Source organism: Mytilus galloprovincialis, chromosome 6, assembly GCF_965363235.1.
Source record: "Mytilus galloprovincialis chromosome 6, xbMytGall1.hap1.1, whole genome shotgun sequence".
Lineage (NCBI taxonomy): Eukaryota > Metazoa > Mollusca > Bivalvia > Mytilida > Mytilidae > Mytilus > Mytilus galloprovincialis.
In genome coordinates, this window is record NC_134843.1 from 48166548 (window position 1) to 48192584 (window position 26037).

General features: G+C 32.7%; 2 protein-coding genes across 6 annotated transcripts in view; one reads left to right on the top strand and one right to left on the bottom strand.

Annotated features, from left to right (window-relative positions):
• Positions 1-4407, top strand: part of LOC143079742 (adenylate cyclase type 2-like) — a 69667-nt gene extending 65260 nt beyond the window's left edge. For all 5 annotated transcript variants that reach the window (XM_076255293.1, XM_076255296.1, XM_076255294.1 and 2 more), the window contains 3 exons: positions 214-424; positions 2330-2454; positions 3842-4407. In XM_076255293.1, the coding sequence (XP_076111408.1) occupies positions 214-424; positions 2330-2454; positions 3842-3958 (453 nt within the window). In that variant the 3' untranslated portion in view covers positions 3959-4407. The remainder of the gene's footprint in view (positions 1-213; positions 425-2329; positions 2455-3841) is intronic.
• Positions 4408-6545: 2138 nt separating this feature from the next.
• On the bottom strand, positions 6546-25105 carry LOC143079743 (M-phase phosphoprotein 6-like). Its single transcript, XM_076255299.1, has 5 exons — positions 24971-25105; positions 14200-14312; positions 13173-13263; positions 9281-9375; positions 6546-8720 (listed from the first exon to the last, which is right to left on the bottom strand). Exons 1-5 carry the CDS (start codon positions 25025-25027, stop codon positions 8582-8584), a joined length of 495 nt encoding a protein of 164 aa, XP_076111414.1. The 5' UTR covers positions 25028-25105; the 3' UTR covers positions 6546-8581.
• Between the last annotated feature and the right edge of the window lie 932 nt (positions 25106-26037).

A 26037-nucleotide genomic window follows, 5' to 3' on the forward strand; every position in this document is an offset into this window, starting at 1 on the left:
CTAGTTTGCAAAATTGTTCCCAGCACATCAACTAGTTTAATACACACACAAAAAATAAAAATTTATTTACATTACATTAATATTATAATTAACGTATAATGGACTGTACAATTTTCCTTCTTATAATATAGTTAATTTTCATCATCATTTGAACATTGTATGAATGTTTAAAATAAGTCTTTTATAATAAGAAAAAAAAACATTTGATTTCAGATGTTACTTTTGCCAGAGTTTTCCAAAGTAGAAAAAATCAAAGTGATTGGAAGTACATACATGGCTGTGACAGGATTAAAACCAGATCTCTGTTCTAATGCAGAATCGTCACACAGGTCAAATGTTGTAACCATGACGCAGTTTGCATTGAAAATGATGTCAGAACTGGAGACTATTACAACAAATACATATCAGTTTAAATTAAGAGCAGGTAAAGCAGACATATTGTAAAACAATTAATCATAATAGTATTAACAGAAGATAATATATGGAGTATATGTGACTTAGACAGCAACCCAACACCACTTAAGACCAAAGGAATAATACTTTATTCCAGAATAACTAGGTCAATATGTCAAGTTCTAAATCATCCAGACTATAAAACTTGTAAATGATCAGTCAAACAAAGATAAACAGACTTTCAGTAATGTGCATGAAAAGTTACATCTATCATTGTGTTTGGTGAGTAGTTACAACACCTGTCTTTTTGGAGAAGCACCTCTTTGTAGTCTTTATAGCAAAATTGTGTATTTTTCATTTATTTCAAAATGATCAAGTTCTACTGCATTGAAAAAAAGCTAAATAGGTATTGACATGTTATAGAAAAGTTCAAATATGTAAATTTGTAAAGAAATGAGTGGTGTAACAGTAGTGAGTGCAACAAAAGAAAAAAAATCTACAAATCTGTTAGTTAGGGCCTAGACCATCAGATTTGTATTTAGCCCAAAAAGTGTCTAACAAACCGAACCAACATAAGAGTACACATTTACTAAAAGCTAGTTTATATTTTAAATTCAACTTCTAAGTAGATCCTGTGTATTCCAAAAACTAAAAGTTTCAAATGATGTAAATATAAGACATCAAAAACAGTCTTTGAAAAGCATGACCTTGTGTAAATATTAACAGGATGTAGGACTCTTAAATTTTTTAATTACATGTTATGATGTACGTAAAATATATTTGCAGTAGGTCTAAAAGGTTTTTGTCGAGCCTGCAACTTTTGTTGCAGAAAGCTCGACATAGGGATAGTGATCCGGCGGCTACGGCGGCGGTGTTAGCTAACTTCTTAAAAGGTTTATATTTTAGAAGGTGAAAGACCTGGATGCTTCATACTTTGTATATAGATGCCTCATGTTACGAAGTTTCCGTCAGTCACATGTCCAATGTCCTTGACCTCATTTTCATGGTTCAGTGACCACTTGAAAAAAAAGTTCAGAATTTTTGTAATGTTGAATTCTCTCTTATTATAAGTAATAGGATAACTATATTTGGTATGTGCGTACCTTGCAAGGTTCTCATGCCCATCAGACAGTTTTCACTTGACCTCGACCTCATTTCATGGATCAGTGAACAAGGTTAAGTTTTGGTGGTCAAGTCCATATCTCAGATACTATGAGCAATAGGGCTAGTATATTTGGTGTATGGAAGGACTGGAAGGTGTACATGTCCAACTGGCAGGTGTCATCTGACCTTGACCTCATTTTCATGGTTCAGTGGTTATAGTTAAGTTTTTGTGTTTTGGTCTGTTTTTCTCATACTTTATGCAATAGGTCTACTATATTTGTTGTATGGAATGATTGTAAGGTGTACATGTCTAGCGGGCAGATGTCATCTGACCTTGACCTCATTTTCATGGTTCAGTGGTCAAAGTTAAGTTTTTAAGTTTTGGTCTTTTTATCTAATATTATATGCCAAAGGTCAACTATATTTGGTGTATGGAAATATATTATGATCTATATGTCAGTCCTGCAGGTTTTATTTGACCATGACCTCAATTGCACGGTTCATTGCACAGTGTTAAGTTTTTGTGTTTTGGTCTATTTTTCTTAAACTATAAGTAGTAGGTCAACTATATTTGTTGTATGGAAGCTTTGTTAGCTGTACATATCTGCCTGGCATGGTTCATCTTAACTTGACCTCATTTTTATGGTTCATTGGTCTTTGTTTAGCTATCTTGGTTAATGTTAAGTTTATGTGACAGTTGTAATAAAGCTTTATACTTAGGACTATCAACATCATATCAATGATTAGTAAAGAAGGTGAGACATTTCAGTGTGTGCACTCTTGTTTTTCATAGGAGTTATATTCAATGAAAAGAGATATTCGTCTTTTAAAGGTATCAACACTGGTCCTGTAACAGCAGGTGTTATCGGTGCTAAAAGGCCATTGTATGACATATGGGGAGATGCTGTTAATGTAGCAAGCAGGCTGGATTCCACAAGTGAAGAAGATAAGATACAGGTAAAAATTATAGTTTGTTTGGCTAATCTGACCTTGTAAATTTAACAAAAATGAAAACTTACAAATAAAGTGTTAAATAATAAAATTAATAATGTTTTCAATCAAACATTATAAGAAATGTAATTATCAGCATGGTCTAATGCTACATTAGCACAACGCCTTCATTCAAGTGACATGCTACTGAAGAAATGCCTGATCCTTTTCTAAAAAAATAACATTTTCTAAACCTTTTTGGCTTAATTTAAGAAGAATGCAAGAGCCACACAAAAATAATTTTTGATAGCAATTAGCTACTTTCAAATGATGAAAATATCATTTTGATTCAAGGTTGTTTCCTCATTTCAACCTCCCCTTTGTGATGTGTTGAAGGGGACTTAGATATATAAGGGTCTGATTTTGTGCTCTTTCAAGTATGCGATCCTTACCAGATTTGATATCAACAATGTCTTGGACATGTTCAAAAATCAGTGCCAATCTACTGTTATCCTGTTTCGCCAAGGCAGAAGCAGAACTAGTAACTAGTCCATCTGTATGAGTGAAAGAAAACTTTCATCAATGTTTTTTTTTTCATTCTATGAAAAGGAATGATTTTTGGTCTGCACCTTGATAATGTTGAGTGGTAGTGAGTAAGAAATTTTTACAACTGCCATATAGCCAATTCCTGTTTGCCGATAGCTTGACATTTTTCAACACTCATTATACATAGAAATTTTCATCAAAGTTTTCTTGGCTTCTTTAAAGGGAATGATTTAATATTTGGTCTGGGAATGATCTGTAAATTGTCTTCAAATGTATCCTGTAACTGTTGCTCTTGTTGCCAGGTAAGGGCCATCATTTTCTATCAGATCCTTATCATATTTGTATAAAGGTTTCCTCTCATCAAAATCTCTAATGAATTCCTTTATCAGAATAAATTTAAATGGAAGACGGTCACTATAAGCTTTTCCCCTTTATGTGTGGGGCATATGTTATGTGAGCTTGATTAGTTAATATTTTTATTCAATATCAAAGGGTTCAAAAATGAATAAAGAACAATTTCTGGATGTAGAAGGACTAATTCTTTCTTTATTTTACAAGCAGATAATTTTAAATGTATATGATAATGGAAAAATTTGGGGAATTTAAAGACTACCTAGCACTGTTTATGTGACCGGGAACGTATTTTGGAAATCTATGTGATCAGTTTTTGGAGAGTAGAAAAGGAGATGTCTTACAAGCATGGTGCTTACAACCTTTATATGACTTTATCCAATAAGCCTTTCTTAAAAAAAAAAATTAGACAGTATTTATTTTCCCTTTATTAAATAAGTCATTACTAGAAAAAAATAAAAAATATATATATAGTCTAAAATTTCAAGTTAATCATGCGTTATATCTCTTCTTACAGGTTACAGAGAAGAATGCAAAAATTTTAATAGATGCAGGATTCAATTGCCATTTAAAAGGAATGACACTTTTGAAAGGAAAAGGAGAAATTGTCACATACATGGTTACCCCATCCTGATGCATTACCGTCAGAGTCTGACATCTAAAAATCATCTTATGCAATGCAAACCTAAATCCAGTCTTCAGTCTAGTCAAAACAATGGATACAAAGAAATGTTGGGATGTTGATATGTCAAATGTTATTTCAAAAGTTAAGAGACATCAATACTGTGACAATACACTGGAATTTTCCTTCTTATTCAGTGTTAAGTACATGGCTTTGTAAGATTTGTGCAAAAAGATTGATATAAGTTGTTAGTTTGGAAATTCATGAGATTATAAGAGTTGATCATGACCTTAATTCTAGTGATGTATTTTGTCAATAGAGACTCAGAGCAATACTTAGTCAACATTGTAGTATTTAAATATTAGCACTGCCCATGTCTTTTGTCAATGTACATATATTTATAATTACATTTTTGGTAAATTTATATGAATTATAATGGTTATGATAAATATAAAAATGATGCCGTTTATTTTTTATTTTGATTGATTCCAACAATGACTCCTGAGAGTGTGCCATTTCAAATCAGAACATATGTATATGTGAAAGTTGGAGGAACTTCTTATTTCTTATATACCACTGTCTCATGCGACCATCTGTCTTGTCATTGCAACACTGAACTTCAAAATGCTTAAACAAATATGCATAAAATTTAAACACAACATTAAGATTGACAGGATTAAATTACTACAAACTTTACCCTGTTGGTGTGATTGGTAAACTCAGGCTTTTGCTTTTGATAATTTTTTGGTATCATTCCAGAGATATATATTCTTGTAAATGTTACACAAATTGTAAATGTTAGACAAAGAGATAATAGCAAAATGAAATGAGCAACATAACTAGGTTAAATTAGGTGAAAATAAATATAGTGGCAATTGGAGGAAACCAACTGTCTTCGGATGACGCTGACGACGACATAATACCAATATACAACCGCAAAAATTTTGCAGTCGTATAAAATCTAAATATACCATTAAAATATCAAAGACTTTAAACTCAAAGTCCAAAATCAGAAGACACTATGGAATTCAGCATATTAGAAAACCCCTAGAATTAAAGACTAAAGCCCTATTAAAATTGGTCAAGAAATAAGCAATTTATACTACGGTAAATATTAGAAAACAATTGCTTTTGGCCTCTTATTCCTAAACAGTTAAGAGCCATAACTGTATAAGCTGCATAACCCCAGATATCAATTTAAACTTTCCTTTTTTGCTACAGAACCTTGTACAATATCATAGAGATCCATACTTACCCTCAAGTTATTGTCAGGAAACCAGAAAATGATTTATTCTTTGGTTATGTTTCCTCTTTTAATCTTTTTATTCCACAACAATTTGGGCCATAACCCCAAAAATCTATCAATACCGTAAAGACATGGAAATTTGTGGTACAATTTCTAAGAGATCCATACACAATTACATAAGTTATTGACCTGAAACAAGAAAAATGCTTGTTTGGCCCCTAATCCCCAAACGGTTAGGACAATTACTAAAATCAATAACAAGTTCCTTTTGTGGTATGGACCTTGTAGTACACTTTCATAAAGATCCATACACTTATACTGAAGTTAATGTCTAGAATCAAATTTCTTTGGAAGACGATGTCATACCATTATAGGACAGCAAAAATTTTGCACTCATCCCATCATGATAGGCTAAAAACATCTATTGTCGACAAAGGTATTATTGATTTTATTGTCAAGCTTGCTACCCAACTTTACTGTTCTTGGTACACTCTCATGCATAAAAACTAACAAGAAAATGAACATATGTCCTTTTCCCAAGAGTAGTGTTCCAAAAAAAATATCAATTCTACAGAATCAAAATTAAAATAGATTTCAGTATCGTAAATGTACAATGGACAACTATAGAATAGGATATCAGAGCTAACTCAAAACTGTTTGTGAGCACTGAACGGTGAAGATTGCTTTTATTTGACAGAACTTTTCTGCTAACTGCACACATTTACAAGTAACTGGCATGTTTCAGTCAGTATATAAATACTTTTAAGTTAGTATCTAAGGATTTTATTGGCATAGCAACAATTTTATCAAATTTTACACATAGCTCCTATAATCTGCACTTCTCATTGCTTGCTACATGGATCTTAACAGAGGAATGATAACATTAAATATATTTTTATAGTAAATATTAAACAGAACATTTTCTTGTGGAGTTCTTGCTGCAAGGGACAAATATTGGAACAAATCTAGTTAGCATTTGCAGGGGAGGTATTTTTTTAACATTAGATTTTCCATGTGCTGCATATGCAATGCACAACTTATATAATTTCAAAAATAATATTTGTCTTGTCAAGTATACTTATACACATATATATCATTTTACAACTTGAATATCTGAGTAAATATTTTTAATCAATTGCTTGACATGGGCATGGATTAAAAAGCCAGGGCTATGTTCACCTCATTGCACTGCAATGTATGAACGCTCAAAACTGTGTGTGGCTAGGATAATATATTTATGCCGCTGGTGAAATATGGGTTTTTATGCAATATTTACCCAAAACATTACTTTGCCGAAGGAATTCAGTATTTCATCTTTTTAAGAAAATCTATGGTCACCTTGAAGAAAACAAATTTCAACAATAATAATTTATTCAACATGCAAGTTATGCAACTTCATTACACTATTGTAATATATTTCTATGATAAATCTTGTTATAAACAATACCAAATCCACTATACATGGTAAAATATTATGTACACAAGCATGCAGTATTCAAAAAGTTACAAAATTTTCAAATTCTGTAAAACTGTAACAAAATAACTGTGAAGTTTGCTTTAACCAAACTAACACACAAAGTGCATATGTTGAATTAATGTTCATTTATTCTAGGCTTAATTACAAAAAAATTAAATACATCTTTCCATAAATATTGTAAATAGAAGATTCTTAAATACTTGTTATAGCGGTTATAAATATCTATTAAAATATATGTTCATACACAATTGACATAAAATAGATCTTGCAATAAATATATGTTCAAAATGTATTCAATTTAACAATATAACAAAATTCATTTAATATAACCACCTATTAAAAATTATTTTCAATGATAAATAACTTTTCAACTTTAAAATACAATCAGTAATTTGATGTAAAAGAAAAATAAGAGGATTCAAAGGATACATACATCTCTACATAATGGCAGATAGATAAGACATACAGAAAGGCAAGGGTGAAACTTGATGTCCCCTCTGCCACATCTTTCATAAATACTGGAGTTTACATATTTTACAGCATTCCTAGATTTGTCTGACTATGACTCATCATTACTATATATACCAGGGTATTTACTTTTACTAACATCATAACTGATTTTAACCTTTGAATATTACAATGATAAATGTGTAAAACATTTAAAATAATATAACAAGAGTGCACACGCTGAAATGTCTCGCCTTCTATAATAATCATTGATATTATGTTGATAGTCCTAAGTATAAAGCTAAGCTTTATTACAACTGTCACATAAACTTAACATTAACCAAGATAACTAAACAAAGACCAATGAACCTTGAAAAAGAGGTCCAGGTCAGATGAACCATGCCAGGCAGACAGGTACAGCTAACAATGCTTCTATACAACATATATAGTTGACACATTACTTATAGTTTAAGAAAAATAGACCAAAACACAAAAACTTAACACTGTGCAATGAACCGTGAAAATGAGGTCACGGTTAAATAAATCCTGCTCGACTGACATAAAGATCATAAAATATTTCCATACACCAAATATAGTTGACCTATGGCATATAGCATTAGATAAAAAGACCAAAACTCAAAAACTTAACTTTGACCACTGAACCATGAAAATGAGGTCAAGGTCACATGACATCTGCCCGCTAGACATGTACACTTAACAAGCATTCCATACAACAAATATAGTAGACCTATTGCATATGGTATGAGAAAAACAGACCAAAACACAAAAATTTAACTATAACCACTGAACCATGAAAATGAGGTCAAGGTCAGATGACACCTGCCAGTTGGACATGTACACCTTACAGTCCTTCCATACACCGAATATACTAGCACTATTGCTTATAGTATCTGAGATATGGACTTGACCACCAAAACTTAACCTTGTTCACTGATCCATGAAATGAGGTCGAGGTCAAGTGAAAACTGTCTGACAGACACGAGGACCTTGCAAGGTACGCACATATCAAATATAGTTATCCTATTACTTATAATAAGAGAGAATTCAACATTACAAAAAATTTGAACTTTTTTTTCAAGTGGTCACTGAACCATGAAAATGAGGTCAAGGACATTGGACATGTGACTGACGGAAACTTCGTAACATGAAGCATCTATATACAAAGTATGAAGCATCCAGGTCTTCCACCTTCTAAAATATAAAGCTTTTAAGAAGTGAGCTAACGCCGCCGCCGGATCACTATCCCTATGTCGAGCTTTCTGCAACAAAAGTTGCAGGCTCGACAACAACTACCGATACAGTCTTTTCTCTTCAGCTTACTAAGTATTGAATAAACTGAGAGCCATTGTACTCTTCAAATGCGTCAACAATGTCATGTTTTCTTACTGTCTTAGTAAGTCATATGTTCTGATAGTATCGCACTTTCCAGTTACATGTAACAGCTTCAATCATCTTTTGGTTTTAAGAATGCTCTGACCCTTTGTTTGACCTCTGTGGTCGTTGCCTCCTCTTCTTCTGTTAAAGCAGATCTTTGTCGTTTTTTGGCAAATTTCTTTGCAATTGTTCCAAATAATGTCTTATATCTATAAAATACAAATTTATTTGATAAATATGTAATCTGATTTTAAAGATTAACAATAAAAACTGTGTTATATTTTTCTTTTTTTGAAAACACAGTGTATTTTGTAATTATGAGACAATGGTTATAAACAGATTTTCTTGTTAATTTACAGACGCTGATTACATGATAGAGAGCAAACTTCTCCACTAGGGTGAAATTTACTGAATTGAATATATTCAGAAGTTAATGTTTTAAACCTGGAAACCTTCACATGTTTTTACAAAAACAATTGAACTGTCTATTTAAAACAATTAAAATATTTTTCTACCCAAATTTGTAGTAACTAGACTGTAGCAGATTTGGCATATTGGGTTTTCAAAGCTTTACAACTTTGTAATTGTTTAAGCCTTCCAACTTTTCAATTTCAGTGTCACTAAGTGTATATTGAAGTTGATAAATATTCCATCTATGTTTTATCTGTATGTAAGCAGCAAATAACATTTAAAATTGTTTGTTGATACCTTGTTAAAAAGTAAAGATATCACTTCAATAAAGAAATATTATATTACAAAACAAATTTACCTTCCTGCCATCTCTTCATCATCAACCCTCAGTTCTTTTTCTACAGCCTCAGAACGTGCATTCTCCTTCTCTGTTGCAGCTGCTTTCATCATTTTCTAAAATACAAAATATGGGAAAATAATTAAGAATTCCACTATTCAAAAATCAAAAAACTACTTGTGTGAAAAAAGTTTGATTAGAAGATGTGTGCAAAAAAGTGTTATTGGAAGATGTATAAAAAGTATGCATCTAGACAAAGTTTGATACTGTGTGTCCCAAAAAGCCAAGAAAAGTATGTTCTCTTTTCAAAAATTCTACACTAGCAATAAACAGGAATGCATATTTCTAATTTTGAATGCAGCCATGCTCAATGGATTTTCAATAAAAAATTCTTTATTAGGAAACTGGAATGAATTGATTGAAGTTGAATATCCACTGGTAATAAATAAATGCATATGAGAACAACACTTGATATCATGGACCCTGCTTTGTATTATACCCATATACTAAGCTGGATTTTTAACTTGTGAATTCAATAAGTACCATCAGCAGCAGGACAAGTCACCCTACTAGGACACATTATTTGGACTTAAACAAGAGGCTCTCAAGAGCCTGAATCGCTCACCTTAATTTTTTTGGTTAAATCTCTCATCAATGATTATTTTGGCTTTTCAATTTATTTAAATGTTCTTTGAATCGTCCTATTTTCTTCAAAAGCAAAAAAAAAATCATTTTCTCCTATGTTCTATTTTAGCCATAGGAGCTATGTTTCTGACATACAAGGAAATGAAATATAAAATTTATACTAGATACTCTGAAACTCATTTAGCCTAAGTTTGGCTGAAATTGATACAGCAGTTTCAAAGGAGAAGATTTTTTAAAGTAAGTCAACATGATGAACAAATTGTGAAAAAAGTCTTTAAAGGGCAATAACTCCTTAAGGGGTCAATTGACAATTTTGGTCAAATTGACTTATTTGTAGATCTTACTTTGCTTAACATTTTTGCTATTAACAGTTTATCTGTATCTATAATAATATTCAAGATAATAACCAAAAACTGCAAAATTTCTTAAAAATCATCAATTCAGGGGCATTATACCTGAAAAACCAGTTACCCAATTCGGCTGAAAATTTCAGGACAGGTAGACCTTGACCTAATAAATACTTTAACTTCTTGTCTTATTTGCTCTAAATGCTGGAGTTTTTGAGATATAAGCCAAAAACTGCATTTTACCCTGTGTTCTATTTTTAGCCATGACGGCCATGTTTTTTGACGAAATAAAAAATAAAGCACAAACTTTATTTTATACACCCTACTGATCATTCAGTTGAAGTTTGGTTGAATTTGGTTTAGTAGTTTTAGAGGAGAAGATTTTTTAAAGTTAGCAAATATGATGAACAAATTGTGAAAAATTGTCATTAAAGGACAATAACCCCTTAAGGGGTCAATTGACAATTTTGGTCATATTAACTTATTTGTAGATCTTACTTTGCTGATCATTTTTGCTGTTTACAGTTTATCTTTATCTATAATAATATTCAAGATAATGACCAAAAACTGCGAAATTTCCTTAAAATTACCAATTAAGTGGCAGCAACCCAACAATGGTTTGTTTGATTCATCTGAAAATTTCAGGGCTGATAGATCTTGACCTAATGAACATTTTTACCCCCGTGTCAGATTTGCTCTAAATGCTTTCGTTTTTGAGATATAAGCCAAAAACTGCATTTGACCCCTATGTTCTATTTTAAGTTACGGCGGCCATGTTTTTTGACGGATCAAAAATCGAAGCACACACTTTGTGCAGGATAATCTAAGGAACAATCATGCTAAGTTTCATCCAAATCCATTCAGTAGTTTCAGAGGAGAAGATTTTTTAAAGTTAGCAAATGTGATGAACAAATTGTGAAAAATTGTCATTAAAGGACAATAACCCCTTAAGGGGTCAATTGACAATTTTGGTCATATTAACTTATTTGTAGATCTTACTTTGCTGATCATTTTTGCTGTTTACAGTTTATCTTTATCTATAATAATATTCAAGATAATGACCAAAAACTGCAAAATTTCCTTAAAATTACCAATTAAGTGGCAGCAACCCAACAATGGTTTGTTTGATTCATCTGAAAATTTCAGGGCTGATAGATCTTGACCTAATGAACATTTTTACCCCCGTGTCAGATTTGCTCTAAATGCTTTCGTTTTTGAGATATAAGCCAAAAACTGCATTTGACCCCTATGTTCTATTTTAAGTAACGGCGGCCATGTTTTTTGACGGATCAAAAATCAAAGCACACACTTTGTGCAGGATAATCTAAGGAACAATCATGCTAAGTTTCATCCAAATCCATTCAGAAGTTTCAGAGGAGAAGATTTTTTAAAGTTAGCAAATGTGATGAACAAATTGTGAAAAATTGTCATTAAAGGACAATAACCCCTTAAGGGGTCAATTGACAATTTTGGTCATATTAACTTATTTGTAGATCTTACTTTGCTGATCATTTTTGCTGTTTACAGTTTATCTTTATCTATAATAATATTCAAGATAATGACCAAAAACTGCAAAATTTCCTTAAAATTACCAATTAAGTGGCAGCAACCCAACAATGGTTTGTTTGATTCATCTGAAAATTTCAGGGCTGATAGATCTTGACCTAATGAACATTTTTACCCCCGTGTCAGATTTGCTCTAAATGCTTTCGTTTTTGAGATATAAGCCAAAAACTGCATTTGACCCCTATGTTCTATTTTAAGTAACGGCGGCCATGTTTTTTGACGGATCAAAAATCAAAGCACACACTTTGTGCAGGATAATCTAAGGAACAATCATGCTAAGTTTCATCCAAATCCATTCAGAAGTTTCAGAGGAGAAGATTTTTTAAAGTTAGCAAATGTGATGAACAAATTGTGAAAAATTGTCATTAAAGGACAATAACCCCTTAAGGGGTCAATTGACAATTTTGGTCATATTAACTTATTTGTAGATCTTACTTTGCTGATCATTTTTGCTGTTTACAGTTTATCTTTATCTATAATAATATTCAAGATAATGACCAAAAACTGCAAAATTTCCTTAAAATTACCAATTAAGTGGCAGCAACCCAACAATGGTTTGTTTGATTCATCTGAAAATTTCAGGGCTGATAGATCTTGACCTAATGAACATTTTTACCCCATGTCAGATTTGCTCTAAATGCTTCCGTTTTTGAGATATAAGCCAAAAACTGCATTTGACCCCTATGTTCTATTTTAAGTAACGGCGGCCATGTTTTTTGACGGATCAAAAATCGAAGCACACACTTTGTGCAGGATAATCTAAGGAACAATCATTTTAAGTTTCATTCAAATCTATTCAGTAGTTTCAGAGGAGAAGATGTTTGAAAAATTGTTAACGACGACAGACGACGACGACGACGACGTCGACGACGACGGACGCCAAGTGATGAGAAAAGCTCACATGGCCGTTTAGGCCAGGTGAGCTAAAAAGCTAACCAGTCAATGTCTCCGTTAGCAATAGATACCACATTACATCAAGTCTGCTTTGACCCAGCCCAGGATAAAACCTAAAACATTCTGCATACAAGACAATCATGCTACCAACAGTCTACTGAGGGGATGAAGAATGGAGAAAAACAGTTGCAAATACAATGCTACTGTAGTAAATCCATTCATAAAGCCTCCAGCAAAAGCATTGAATTAAAATTGACACACTATATACCATGATCAGTTTATAGATTATATAAAATTGAGAATGAAAATGGGGAATATGACAAATTTCATTCCATTCCAATCAATGTATAGACAACCTATGGGAGATTTCCTGCTGAATAATATCCAGTGTCAACATGATGAAATATGAATAAAAGGAGACAACTCAACTCAACAATTCAGTCATTGAATATTAAATATACCTCAATTTCAGGGTTACAACCATTGAATGAAAATCTGCCAAATTTCAGGTCTTCAATTCTCAGGATACTTGGTTCTGTAATAAACTTGCTCCTTAAAACAAAAGAATATTATTATTACTTTTAATTATGTTATCATTTACATTATAATTTTTTTTCTCTTTCTCTCTTTTTTTATGAGTGGTAATGACAGGAAACTTAAGTGTCAACAAAAAAACTTTTGTCATTATAAATTAGCCAATTAGGCAGTTGTTGCATTATCATATCTACTCTAGTTATTTTCTGAAAGAAATTTTGAAAAATACACACTTCTTATCTCAAACTATGAGTCTTTACTTGCATCTCAAGTACATATTACTTCAGAAGCACATAAAGTGTTCTCTAAAATCAGTATCATACTTTTATATTGCTAACCTTGGGTTGGAGCTGCTGCAATGAGAGTTCTTAAGTCTAAGCAAAAGGATACATGTCAGACTGATAACAACAAATCAAAATATAAAATATTGCCAAAAACTATAGCTTTCATTTTAAAACAAAAAGTTATGGGTATACATCAATAATATGACAATCCAACAAATAAAACCAAAACACATATTTATAGTTTAAATACAGAAAAAAATATCTCATCCTTAAACTTAGCCTGACTACTGGAGCATAAAAATTAGGTCTATATCAAATGATTTATGTCAAAGACCTTTCACAAGCAATCTACATGTACATGTACTTAACAAATATTGTCAAACTGTCAAACCTCACCTAGAAAAATATTAGCCTGGTATCTTTTTGATCATCAGTTATTAGTCATTTAGCTCTTATCTTTCTTACATACAATGAATTTATACTTCCATGGCTTATCTATATTTCAGTTTGAGCGTTCCTGATTAAGACAAATCTAGAAAAGCATTTTTTTCCAAGTCTTTAGATTTCTATGTTGTATTTTTGTAGGCTGTTGGTTGTCTTAAGTTTTCTCATATTTTTCCAATGACATGGTCAATTTGTGTACACTGGTGTAATAGATTTAAATACATACTCTTTCTGTTTAGTTTCTGGAAGATCAAGAACCCAATGTTCATCATCAATAACTCTCTTCTGTTCTTCTTCAGACTTCTCTTTTTCAATTCTTAATGCACTTCTTTGCATAAACTGGAAGAAAAAAAATAAATTGATGAACTAACTTTGCCAGCATCTTTTATATATTGTCTTGTTATTTTAAGGAACTTTTTGCTGGACAACTGTTAAAATGTTTTAGCCTTGTCTTGTGGTCTAAGGGAATTGAAATTTTTTACATTGATCAAATTCTCAAAGCCTTTTTTCTAACCAGTATGTATAATTTGTCCAAGATTGTGCTTTTAAAAAATGAATAAAGTCAAAACATAGGACCTCTGCCCTACACCCAAAAATAAAAAGAATATTTCAAAATGGATTTTAGAAAAAATCAGTTCAGAGGAATAACTTCAATTGTTCAATAATAAACATTTCCTGCCTCATCTGGAAATTATTATTTATGGTTGAGATACAGACTAATAAATGTACATTGTATTAAAATTTTAACCTTTAAATTTCATGATCTAGATAAAAGAATTGCTAGATCTATTTGTTTTAGGTCTATTGATCTATAATGTGAAAAGTAAAATCACAAAAATACTGAACTTCGAGGAAAATTCAATCGGAAAGTCCCTAATCACATGGCAAAATCAAATGACAAAACACATCAAAAGGATGGACGACAACTGTCATATTCCTTACTTGGTACAGGCATTTTCAAATGTAGAAAATGGTGGATTGAACTTGGTTTTATAGCACTAAACCTCTCACTTTTAAAACAGTCTCATCAAAACAATGTGTGAACAAAACACATAATAAATATCAAAATATGGGTACAGCAGTCATCACTGTGTTACAATCTTAAAACAAACAATTTTACAAATCAAAGTGCTGGATAGCACCTCTGGAAAGTTTGCAACTGTATATGTGTATTATTTCAAATAGGTTATAGACGTGTATTATTTCAAATATGTATTTAATCACAGCTTTGATTTTTCAAACTTAACTATTGTCTCGCCAGCAATTTCCAAAAATCACTTTTTATGCCCCATTTATGGACATTATGTTTTCTGGTCTGTGCATCCGTTCGTCTGTCTGTCCCATTCAGGTTAAAGTTTTTGGTCAAGGTACTTTCTGATGAAGTTGAAGTCCAATCAATTTAAAACTTAAAACACACACATGATATCGCAGGACCATGACTGAATTAAAGTACTAAATAACTATGCGTAAGCCTTATTCTATTATTGGGATTGTCATCTGATAAAGTCATGCTGATTATAAGATGCACAGTTTTCTCTGCTTTTAAAATCTTTCTGTTTGAACCGGTCAACTTGGAACTTATCAATTATTGGTAATATTAATTATTCGGAAAAAAAAAGGTCCTGGAATGGAGTATTTTTTAATCAACAGCATTGTCCTATATTTATTAATTTAGTTATAAATAAAGTTGAATACTTTGATTCACTGTTTTATGTCATGCCCGCTAACAAATTGAAAACTGTACCTATACGCCCTATTTTAAGTCCAGATTTTTAGTATTCGTATTGTCATCTTAGAAGGTCTTACTGCTTAAAAAACTACAAAAGGGAACAATTTGACAATGATTGAATTTAGTACTGTCAACCCTGTGATTATGACCCGTGTATATAGCAAAATCCGAAATACACTGTTTGGTGGTGCACCTGTCATAAGAAAAGTACAGATAAGGTAATAGGAAACAGGTGAATATACTATTGGTATCGGTATCGGATACGACCTGGAACTTGTTAATTATTGGCAATATTAATTATGTGGAAAACAAAAGGGTCTGGAGTGGGGTAACTTTTAATCTTAATGCTCTTCAACTTTATGCTTGTTTGGTTTTATAAATATTTTGATTTGAGCGTCACTGATGAGTCTTTTGTAGACGAAACGCGCGTCTGGCGTACTAAATTATAATCCTGGTAACTTTGATAACTATTAACACCACTGGGTCGATGCCACTGCTGGTGGACGTTTCGTCCCCGAGGGTATCACCAGCCCAGTAGTCAACACTTTGGTGTTGACATGAATATCAATAATGTAGTCATTTTTATAAATTTCCTGTTTACAAAACTTTGAATTTTTCGACAAACTAAGGATTTTCTTATCCCAGGAATAGATCACCTTAGCTGTATTTGGCACAACTTTTTGGAATTTTGAATCTTAATGCTCTTCAACTTTGTGCTTGTTTGGTTTTATAAATATTTTGATTTGAGCGTCACTGATGAGTCTTTTGTAGACGAAACGCGCGTCTGGCGTACTAAATTATAATCCTGGTAACTTTGATAACTATTAACACCACTGGGTCGATGCCACTGCTGGTGGACGTTTCATCCCCGAGGGTATCACCAGCCCAGTAGTCAACACTTCGGTGTTGACATGAATATCAATAATGTGGTCATTTTTATAAATTTCCTGTTTACAAAACTTTGAATTTTTCGACAAACTAAGGATTTTCTTATCCCAGGAATAGATTACCTTAGCTGTATTTGGCACAACTTTTTGGAATTTTGAATCTTAATGCTCTTCAACTCTGTGCTTGTTTGGTTTTATAAATATTTTGATTTGAGCGTCACTGATGAGTCTTTTGTAGACGAAACGCGCGTCCGGCGTACTAAATTATAATCCTGGTAACTTTGATAACTATTAACACCACTGGGTCGATGCCACTGCTGGTGGACGTTTCGTCCCCGAGGGTATCACCAGCCCAGTAGTCAACACTTCGGTGTTGACATGAATATCAATAATGTAGTCATTTTTATAAATTTCCTGTTTACAAAACTTTGAATTTTTCGACAAACTAAGGATTTTCTTATCCCAGGAATAGATTACCTTAGCTGTATTTGGCACAACTTTTTGGAATTTTGAATCTTAATGCTCTTCAACTTTGTGCTTGTTTGGTTTTATAAATATTTTGATTTGAGCGTCACTGATGAGTCTTTTGTAGACGAAACGCGCGTCTGGCGTACTAAATTATAATCCAGGTAACTTTGATAACTATTAATCAACACCATTGTCCTATATTGGGTATATATAAAATTGAATTCTTTGATTTGTCGTTTTTACCCCATGACGGCTGCCAAATTGGACTTTCTTATTTTCCTATAGGCCTTATTTTAAGTCCAGATTTTTGGTATTCGTATTTTCATCTTAGAAAGTCTTACTGCTTAAAATACTACAATAGGGTACAATTTGACAATGATTGAATTTAGTAGTGTTATTTTAGTATTACAGGGATCTCCATGAATGAAAATTGAACAATGGAGGAACTTTCACCATTACAAACCGTGTCTACGCTGTACAGTGTAGCGCGATCGGAAATATGTTATCTCTCCATACAAGGAATAGTGAACATGCTAATTCATTGCTTATTTAAATTATATTTATTTGAATATTCATTATAGAATCAGAAGTATCAATATTTTCATTTATCTCCGTTTTTAACCATTCAAATGCCAAGTCTTCATGGTCCCCTCTTAGTCGAGAATGACCAAAAGCTGTCATGAAGGTCCCCATGTAGATTTCTTGTATTTTTGGTAATTGTTATGGGGGTTAAAAATCATATGATGTGGAGCTTATTTTTCATGGACACTGTCAAATTTAGAACCCATTACCGGTATGGCTGATTTGCAGCAACAACAAAACGATTCGTACGGGTTATGTAAAAGGTTAAAGAGATTTGTAAAGCAAACGTTGACAAATGAAAAGGTTTTTAATGACTTTATCTGGAAAATTGATGCTGTGCAACATGCATTTTTCGAGTCTTAATAGAAACCGGAAACGCAGATGTATCAATTTGATTGTAATTTACGAAATGAATTCGGAATTACGATACGATATTTCTTTACAGGAAATATTTAAGTTTTTACTTTTAAACTTTTAAAGTAATTCTAAATTATCGTTACAGCAGTACTCGAGTTATTTGCGATGAAATAATATTTACTGTTTTGCGTCTTATTTTGTACTTCTTAAAAAAGAGGGATGCTGATTGCGTAAGTCAAAATAAAGAACGTGTTCGACTTGTTAAACTGTTTTCTTTGTAACTGGATTATTAATTTATTTATTTAATCTAAATTATCATAATCATTTGGTGAAACTTAGTTGATTAATTCGACAAATGGATCGTCTATCCTCAGATAGTATTCTCCTGTCTGGTTTGTTGATCATCTACCTGTACAAGCTCAGGTACAAGTGATTAGCGATCTTAATCAGGTTATCCCTCAGGCGTTAGAACTGTATTGGATTATAACATAAAAAGCCTAAGGGGTATGCAATTACATGCATTTGATTATAATTGATAAAAAAAAAATGGCGTCGGGCTACAAAACACGATGAAGTTTTGAACGATGGCGGAAGACATTTTAACGATGGCGCAAGACAATTTAACGATGGCGCGAGTCATTTGACGATGGCGCAAGACATTTGAACGATGGCGGGGCGCCATCGTGAAACAGGCCATGGAGATCCCTGTATTATAGATGTTCCCTATGATATAATCTTTCTAATTTTAATGCCAAATTAGAGTTTTTATTCCATATTCCCGTCCAATGAACATAGAAAATGACAGTGCAGAGGGGGCATGCGTGTACTATGGACACATTCTTAGTTTATATATCTATTATAACTTCTTAATCTAAAGACCGTTTTATGTTCACCTACATGTAATAAATGTATAACCGTAGAAAGCTACAAGTCCAACTTATATATAAGGGTATATATACTTGATAGGGTATACTGTAAATTTCACCCCTTTACATCTAGAATGGTAAATGTGACGCCAACAAAAGTCAAACTTGACTTGTGTTTTGTAGTTAATATAAGAATTGCGTATAAGTTTCATAAAATTTGGTTCAGACAAACTAACATAAGAGAACGGAAATCAATTTTGGGATGTATGGACGTACGTACAAGTAAGGGACGTACATACTTGCAGAAAAAAACGAGGATAAAACTCAATATGGTGGGGGCATAAAAATAGTAGTATGACCTCAGGAATACAAAGTTTATATACACTTGATTCATACAATGTTGATCTGAGGTGCTTATAACCCTGTAACATATTTTAGTTGCTGCTGTGTAATTACCATTGAGGCAATGACATTTCAGATTTTTGTTTTAAGCCATTTATTTGATATACTAGTAATCATTGCCTCTGTGTTAGGACGACACATTGTTAATTATAGGTCAATCTAAAATAATCATACTGCCCCAGGAATAAAGTGTGAGGATAAAAAGTTCTGGATTCACCACTGCATTGTTAAGCACTAAGAAAGTCATTTTGCTAGTACATGGACAAATGTTATTAAATCATTTTTTAATAATTTCTACAGCACTTGTCTTTAGCTTGATCTCGGTCTTGATACACTGAACTATAATATTATAAGAAGTAGATGATGACTCGGTTGCTTTGAAATTATACAGATGCTATGATTCTCATTGTCATTAAAATGATTAAGACAATGTTTTTCTGTTGTCAGTTTGATCCACTTGAGCATGCTGAACGAGTGAAGGTCCTTATATCCACATTGGAATGTGAAACAGCTAGTATTTAAATAATGCAATTATAAGTTTCCAAATATTTTTTTGCATCAAAACTTTCAGATCGATGTCCAGTTTGACAAAAACAATGCACTTTTCTATAAAAGCCGGTAGTTACCTTTACTCGTCCTTGGCGTGAGACATAAGCCATATAATTATCGATTATTTTATATTCTATCACCTGTGTATTATTAAAATAAATCAAACCATTATTACTTGTCAATTGTCCGACAAATTGGTCAAATAACAACTTGTTCTCGCATACCAGCCTCTTTCGATACACTCAGGCTTTTCTTATTCTATAATGAACAGTTGTAAATATCGTACATAGTAAAAAATAGTGCGGGAAAATGTTCATTCATGAAATATTCATGAATGAAACGCTGTCTCGCGTAGATTTCTTTTGATTTTCTCTTCAGCCAATGGCCGATCCGCAAAGTAGTGTTTGTGATATTTATTTTCAAAATGAAGTTAAATTCATCTGAATTGTCGGTTAACACTCATTCCTGTTTTATTCAACTGTAATCTTTTCAAAAGAGTAGCAACTCAAAATATCCAAGAATCAGAATTCGAACACTATAGTCTACATTATCTTGGAGCAGAACATTGCGATAGTCTGTCTCACTGGAAGTTCAGGCCGACGCCTATGGAAAGTAGCTATAGCAAGCTATAGCAAACTTTCCAAAAAGCACACAAGCATCCATCAAATTAAAAACACATTCATTGCTTCGCGTGTCTGACGTCAGATGTCAAAAACGAAATCTCCCTATTTTTCAGGCTTATTGTAATAAAGACAGTTTAATAGTAAATATAAAGATTTTTAACATTTACTTTTGGATAATGTTTGCAAGATAAATTCTTTTATTCATAAACTTTGGAAATAGATATTTAGTTTTAAGATACAGTCATGCATTTTTGTTTATAATATAAATTTGAATTAATTTGTCAATCCCATTAAAATTACTTGGTTGACAGGTATGAAAGTTTTACACACAACTATTATGCAATTCCCATTTAGTGTTCCTTTCCTTCAACAGTTGAAAGGCAATACTCCTATCAGTATCAGTCGATATCCAGAACCTTTTGTAAGGCCCTGACTGACCTAAAGGGGGGTGTCTGTTCGAGTCATGCTTCAGTGATTCCCCATGTAGTCAACCAAATATTTCCCACAAAGTCCCCCCTCCTGGATCCTCCTATGAATATGAGCAGTGGTCTGATAGTTTTGATGAAATAATTGACAGAAAGTAGTCATGGGCTTATACTAGAAGAATGCATGACAGAAAATTATTTAATTTGTGTAAATGATGGACAATATACAAGAAGAAACAGTCAAAGTGTAATTGACCTAGCAATTATTTCAGAAAACATATATAATGAAGTTAAAGATTGTATAACATTGACACATGAATCAGTTAAATCTGACCATATTGCTGTATATTTAGATGTAAAATCGAAGGAAAAGATTGAGGACAATCAAACAACAGAAGAAATCTGGAATTTAAAGAAAATTGATTGGAATAAATGGAAAAATACAACAAAGCAAATTTTTTCATCATTTGAATATGTCAATCGTGAAAAAACAGACGACTTATATAGACGGTTTGAAATTGAATTTGAAAAATGTATGGAAGATACAATACCTAAGATTGCTAAAAGAAAACTGATCCCCCATAGACATCCAGTTTGGTGGAATGAGGAAGTTAAGGACTTTAAAAGAAAACTTAATCAAGCCCAAAGACGATTTAAGTCTAGAAGTACCCCGGAAAATTTTCAAATTTTGAAAAATGCTGAATCAGAGTTTCAAGAGATTACAGAAAAGGCCCAAGAAGAATGGGGGGAACATTTAGGTGAAAAATTAACAAATGCTCGTACAGCCAAAGACAGATGGAATGCCTTCAAAAAAATGACAAAGAAAACAACAAATAATATTGTTTTACCCTTTATAGATTGTGATGGAAAGGTGCTGTTCAATGAACAATTGAAAAGTGAAGAACTTGAGAAAACATACTTTAAAGGAAATCATCTGAAAACAAGCAGCTTTGATCAAACCCATTATGAAGAGATCATGAAGAAGTATAAGAACATCAGTGAAGAAATGTTTGACCAGGAAATAGAAGAAAAAGAATACAATGAACCAATAGATCCAGATGAACTAATAGGTGCCATTCAACGTTTAAAAAATGACACAGCACCTGGACCTGATCAAATTTTTTCAGAATTATTAATGAAGGCAGATGAAAGCTTATACAGTGTGTTGTCATATGTGTTTAACAAATCTTGGGAAGAAGGAAAACTTCCAAAACCTTGGAAACTAGCAAATGTAAAATTTATAAGGAAAATGGGAAAGTCAACATATAATAACCCTTCTTCATATCGTCCAATTAGTCTCACAAGTATACTGGGTAAAGTTATGGAAAGAGTAGTAACATCTAGACTAGAAGGTTATATAGAGACCAACTCCATATTGGATCCAGAACAAGAAGGGTTTCGCCACTATCGCTCTACTGAAAATGCCTTGTTAAGTTTAACTCAAAACATCTTTAATGCCTTCAATAACAACGAATTTATATTAGCAGTCTTTATTGATCTTGAAAAAGCATACGACAGTGTTTGGAGGGAAGGACTTCTCACAAAACTTTATGATAACGGTGTTAAAGGTAACATCTGGAATTGGATTAACAATTTTTTAAAGGAAAGACAAGCAAGGTGTGTGATTAACAACCATAAAGGAAGCTGGTTTGAAACCAAAATAGGTCTCCCAAAGGATCAGTTATAGCTCCACTTCTTTTTAATATCTTTATCAAAGACATTTTTGCTAACCTATCATGTAAAAAGTGCAAATTTGCTGATGATGGTACTGTTTGGATAAATGGAAAGAACTTGAATGACATGGAGAAACAGGTACAAAAGGATCTTAACATAATCCAGGATTGGACCAAAAAATGGAGAATTAATTTGAGTATTGAGAAAACAGAATATTGTATCTTTTCAAGGAATGGTCCAATAAAGAAAATGAATTTACAACTAGAAGGTAAATTGTTAAAATATAACTGTAATCCAAAAATATTAGGAGTAACGTTAGATGAAAAACTATCATTTCTCAAACACATCGAAAATGTAGAACAAAAGGCACATAAAGCAATTAGCCTACTTAGAATGATCAAAGGAGTTGCAAAAATTTCTACAAAAATTCTACTTCAAATTTACCAAAGTATTGTCCTTTCCACCTTAGAATATGCAAGTAGTGTTTGGCAGACCTGTGAAACCAATATAACAGACAAACTGAACAAAATTCAACGAAAGGGATTAGCTATATGCCTTAATGTTACCCCAACATCAAGTGTAGAGACTTTGGAAGTAGTTTCTGGAATCCTACCAATACATCTGCGTAGAGAAGAAATTGCAACTCGTACACTTGCAAAAATTAATTCGTATGATATCTCCATTCCAATAAAACAAATCCTGGATGATTGGAAAACAATTGACATCCCTGAAAAATATGTATCTCCAGTGGGAAAAATGATTCTTCAGGCAGAAGACATGAAGGTATGTACAGGTGTTGATGTAAATGGTATAGAAGCAGAATTTCAGTTTAATGGGATACAAAGATATAAATCTCCTCCAGATTATTGGAAAAACCTTGGAAATTCCAAATCAAGATCAACAGACCAAAAAAATGTTGGAAAACACATAATAATGGAAAAACTAAGTCATCTTCCAGCAAATTCATGTATAGCATTTACTGATGGGTCCTGTCTTGGTAGTCCTGGCCCTGTAGGAGCAGGTGCTGTCATCTTTCCATCAAATAATCAACCACAAATTGAAATTAGTAAAGCTGTATCCAAGAAAGGATCAATACTACTCGGAGAACTGATCGCCATTAAACTTGTTGTTGACCACTTTTTAATATCAGAAAACAGACAAAACACAGACTCAATTACACTTTTTTCAGATAGTCAGACCTCAATTGGAATTTTAACTTTAAACTGGAAATCAGAGAATTACATCAAAGTCATAAGAGAAATTAAGAAAAACATGAAAGTATTAAAGATGAATGGAATTCCATTAAATTTTGAATGGACACCTGGTCATGCTGATATCCAAGGAAATGACATTGCTGATTCACTGGCCAAAAAAGGAGCTAAAGAAGCTGAAAAAATAGAAGAACCATCAGAAGTAACCAGGCAGGATATAAAACGTGCAGCAAGAGAAAGTGTTTTAAGAAAATGGCAGAACCAATGGGAATCAAGTCAACGTGGCAGAAATTATTACAACTATCATCAAAAAGTCTGTCAGAAAATACCAAAAGATTTACCATCCAAATGGTCGTTTTCAATTACTTCTAGTTTGAGAACAGGTTATTGTGATCTAAATGATTATAAATCCAAAATTATACCATCATCAGACAAAAACTGTTCCTGTGGAGAGCCAGAAACTGTAGAACACTACCTTTTACATTGTTCTAACTATGAGGAGGCTAGAGAGAGGATGAGAACATCTATTTACTTTATTACAGGAAATATACACATGGATTTAGACACCTTATTAGGAATCGATGAAGAAGAAATTAATAGAGACAATCGAAATGAGATATTGTGCCATCTAGAAAATTATTTACCGGAGTCTGGTAGATTCAAAAACACTATACAGCAAAAAACACTATAAATCTATATCAAAATTAAGTCAAAATTTTTTAAGCAGCAGCCACAATTTCAATTAAGTACATGAGTGAACATTACATATGTGAAGAAACTACAAAAGAGGAAACGTACACAAGTGTTTACAGTGTCATTTGGGACACTTACTAAAGACTAAAGTCAGTAGTAAGAATTTGATAGTACTAGTACTTGGCTAATGTAAACTCTGCAACTCTATAAATAAGAGAAATATAATTATTACTGTGAACTGCAAACACTTAAGACTCATAAAACCTGGTACTCCCATTTGTTAAAAATTGTCCCAAATATAAAGAAGTTTCCACTTTATAAGTTAACAGAGATATGTCTTTCTTTATTCATTTCTACAATAGCAATATAGGCCCTTGTCTCAAGGACAATCTCTCTTTTAAGAGGTATAATTTTTTCGATCTTTCTTCTTTTTTTACTTTTAGGGGGGGGGGGGCAACCTGTTTAAAACTGTGTCACGGCACAAATGCTTGCTATGCTAGTATAGTACTAAAATAAGGACAATTGTGTTACCTTCATTTGCAAGACATTCTTAGACAAATTACCCTTTTGTCCTGACCCCCCTGCCATGGCTGTTTATGCTTTTCCCGTTCAGGCTTCACATGTGGCGATGTGCAAGTCTTTTTGAACCGGAAGTTGAAGAAGACATGTGGCCGAAACTGGGACGTTATCTCGGTCCTTAAATCTTCGGTCCATTCACCGTGAAGTTTCGCAAATATCAGTCTTTTTGTAGGCAGTGTCTATTTTGTTGGTTGTGATTAAAATTGGTTGCAAGATGAGGCGTGGGATAATAAATTAATATACAAAAAAATAAACGAAAAACAAATATGTGTCACAGCAATAAACGACAGCCACTGAGTTACAGGCGCTTGAGTTGACTTGGGACATACACATACATACAAAATGTGGCGGAGTTAAGTATGTTAGCGGGATTTTCGGTGTTCCTCCCCTAACCTGTGACACTGGTGTAACAGAACATCATAAGAAAGTACTATAAAAATCATTGAAAAGGCACAACTCATCAGATGGATACCAAAAAAATACACTTAACAAAAACACATATATAGTGGACGTGACCGGGTACTTATTCATCCTAATAACAAAAGGACACTACAGGAATTAACAGATCTGAGAGTACATGCATTGAGTTACTGACAGTTAGTTCAAAGTAAATAACAAGTAATAAACAGAATCATGCATCCAAGACTAAATCTTATCATAGTTCTAAGTGTTTATTTCCGATGCAAAGACCCTATGAGAGAATCAAAATTAACATCGAAGTATGCCATCTTTAATGATCATTCTATTTTCTTTATTCTGTCAAACCATTAAAGACTGGAACAAATTATCCTCTGATATTACTAAAACCACTACTACTAAAATCTCATCACAATACTCAGAGAAAGGCTGTTCCAGTTTGTGATTGTATGTGGAAAAAAGATTGTTGGCGTATTTGTGTTCTTCAGGATGGAATTTGGTATGAGTCTTCTGTGTGCGAAGTTTCTCCATTTTAAGTGATCTATCAGGTCACTAACGCTTGATGTGTTTCTGTGTCAGTTAGTGACAAATCTAGTAGCCTT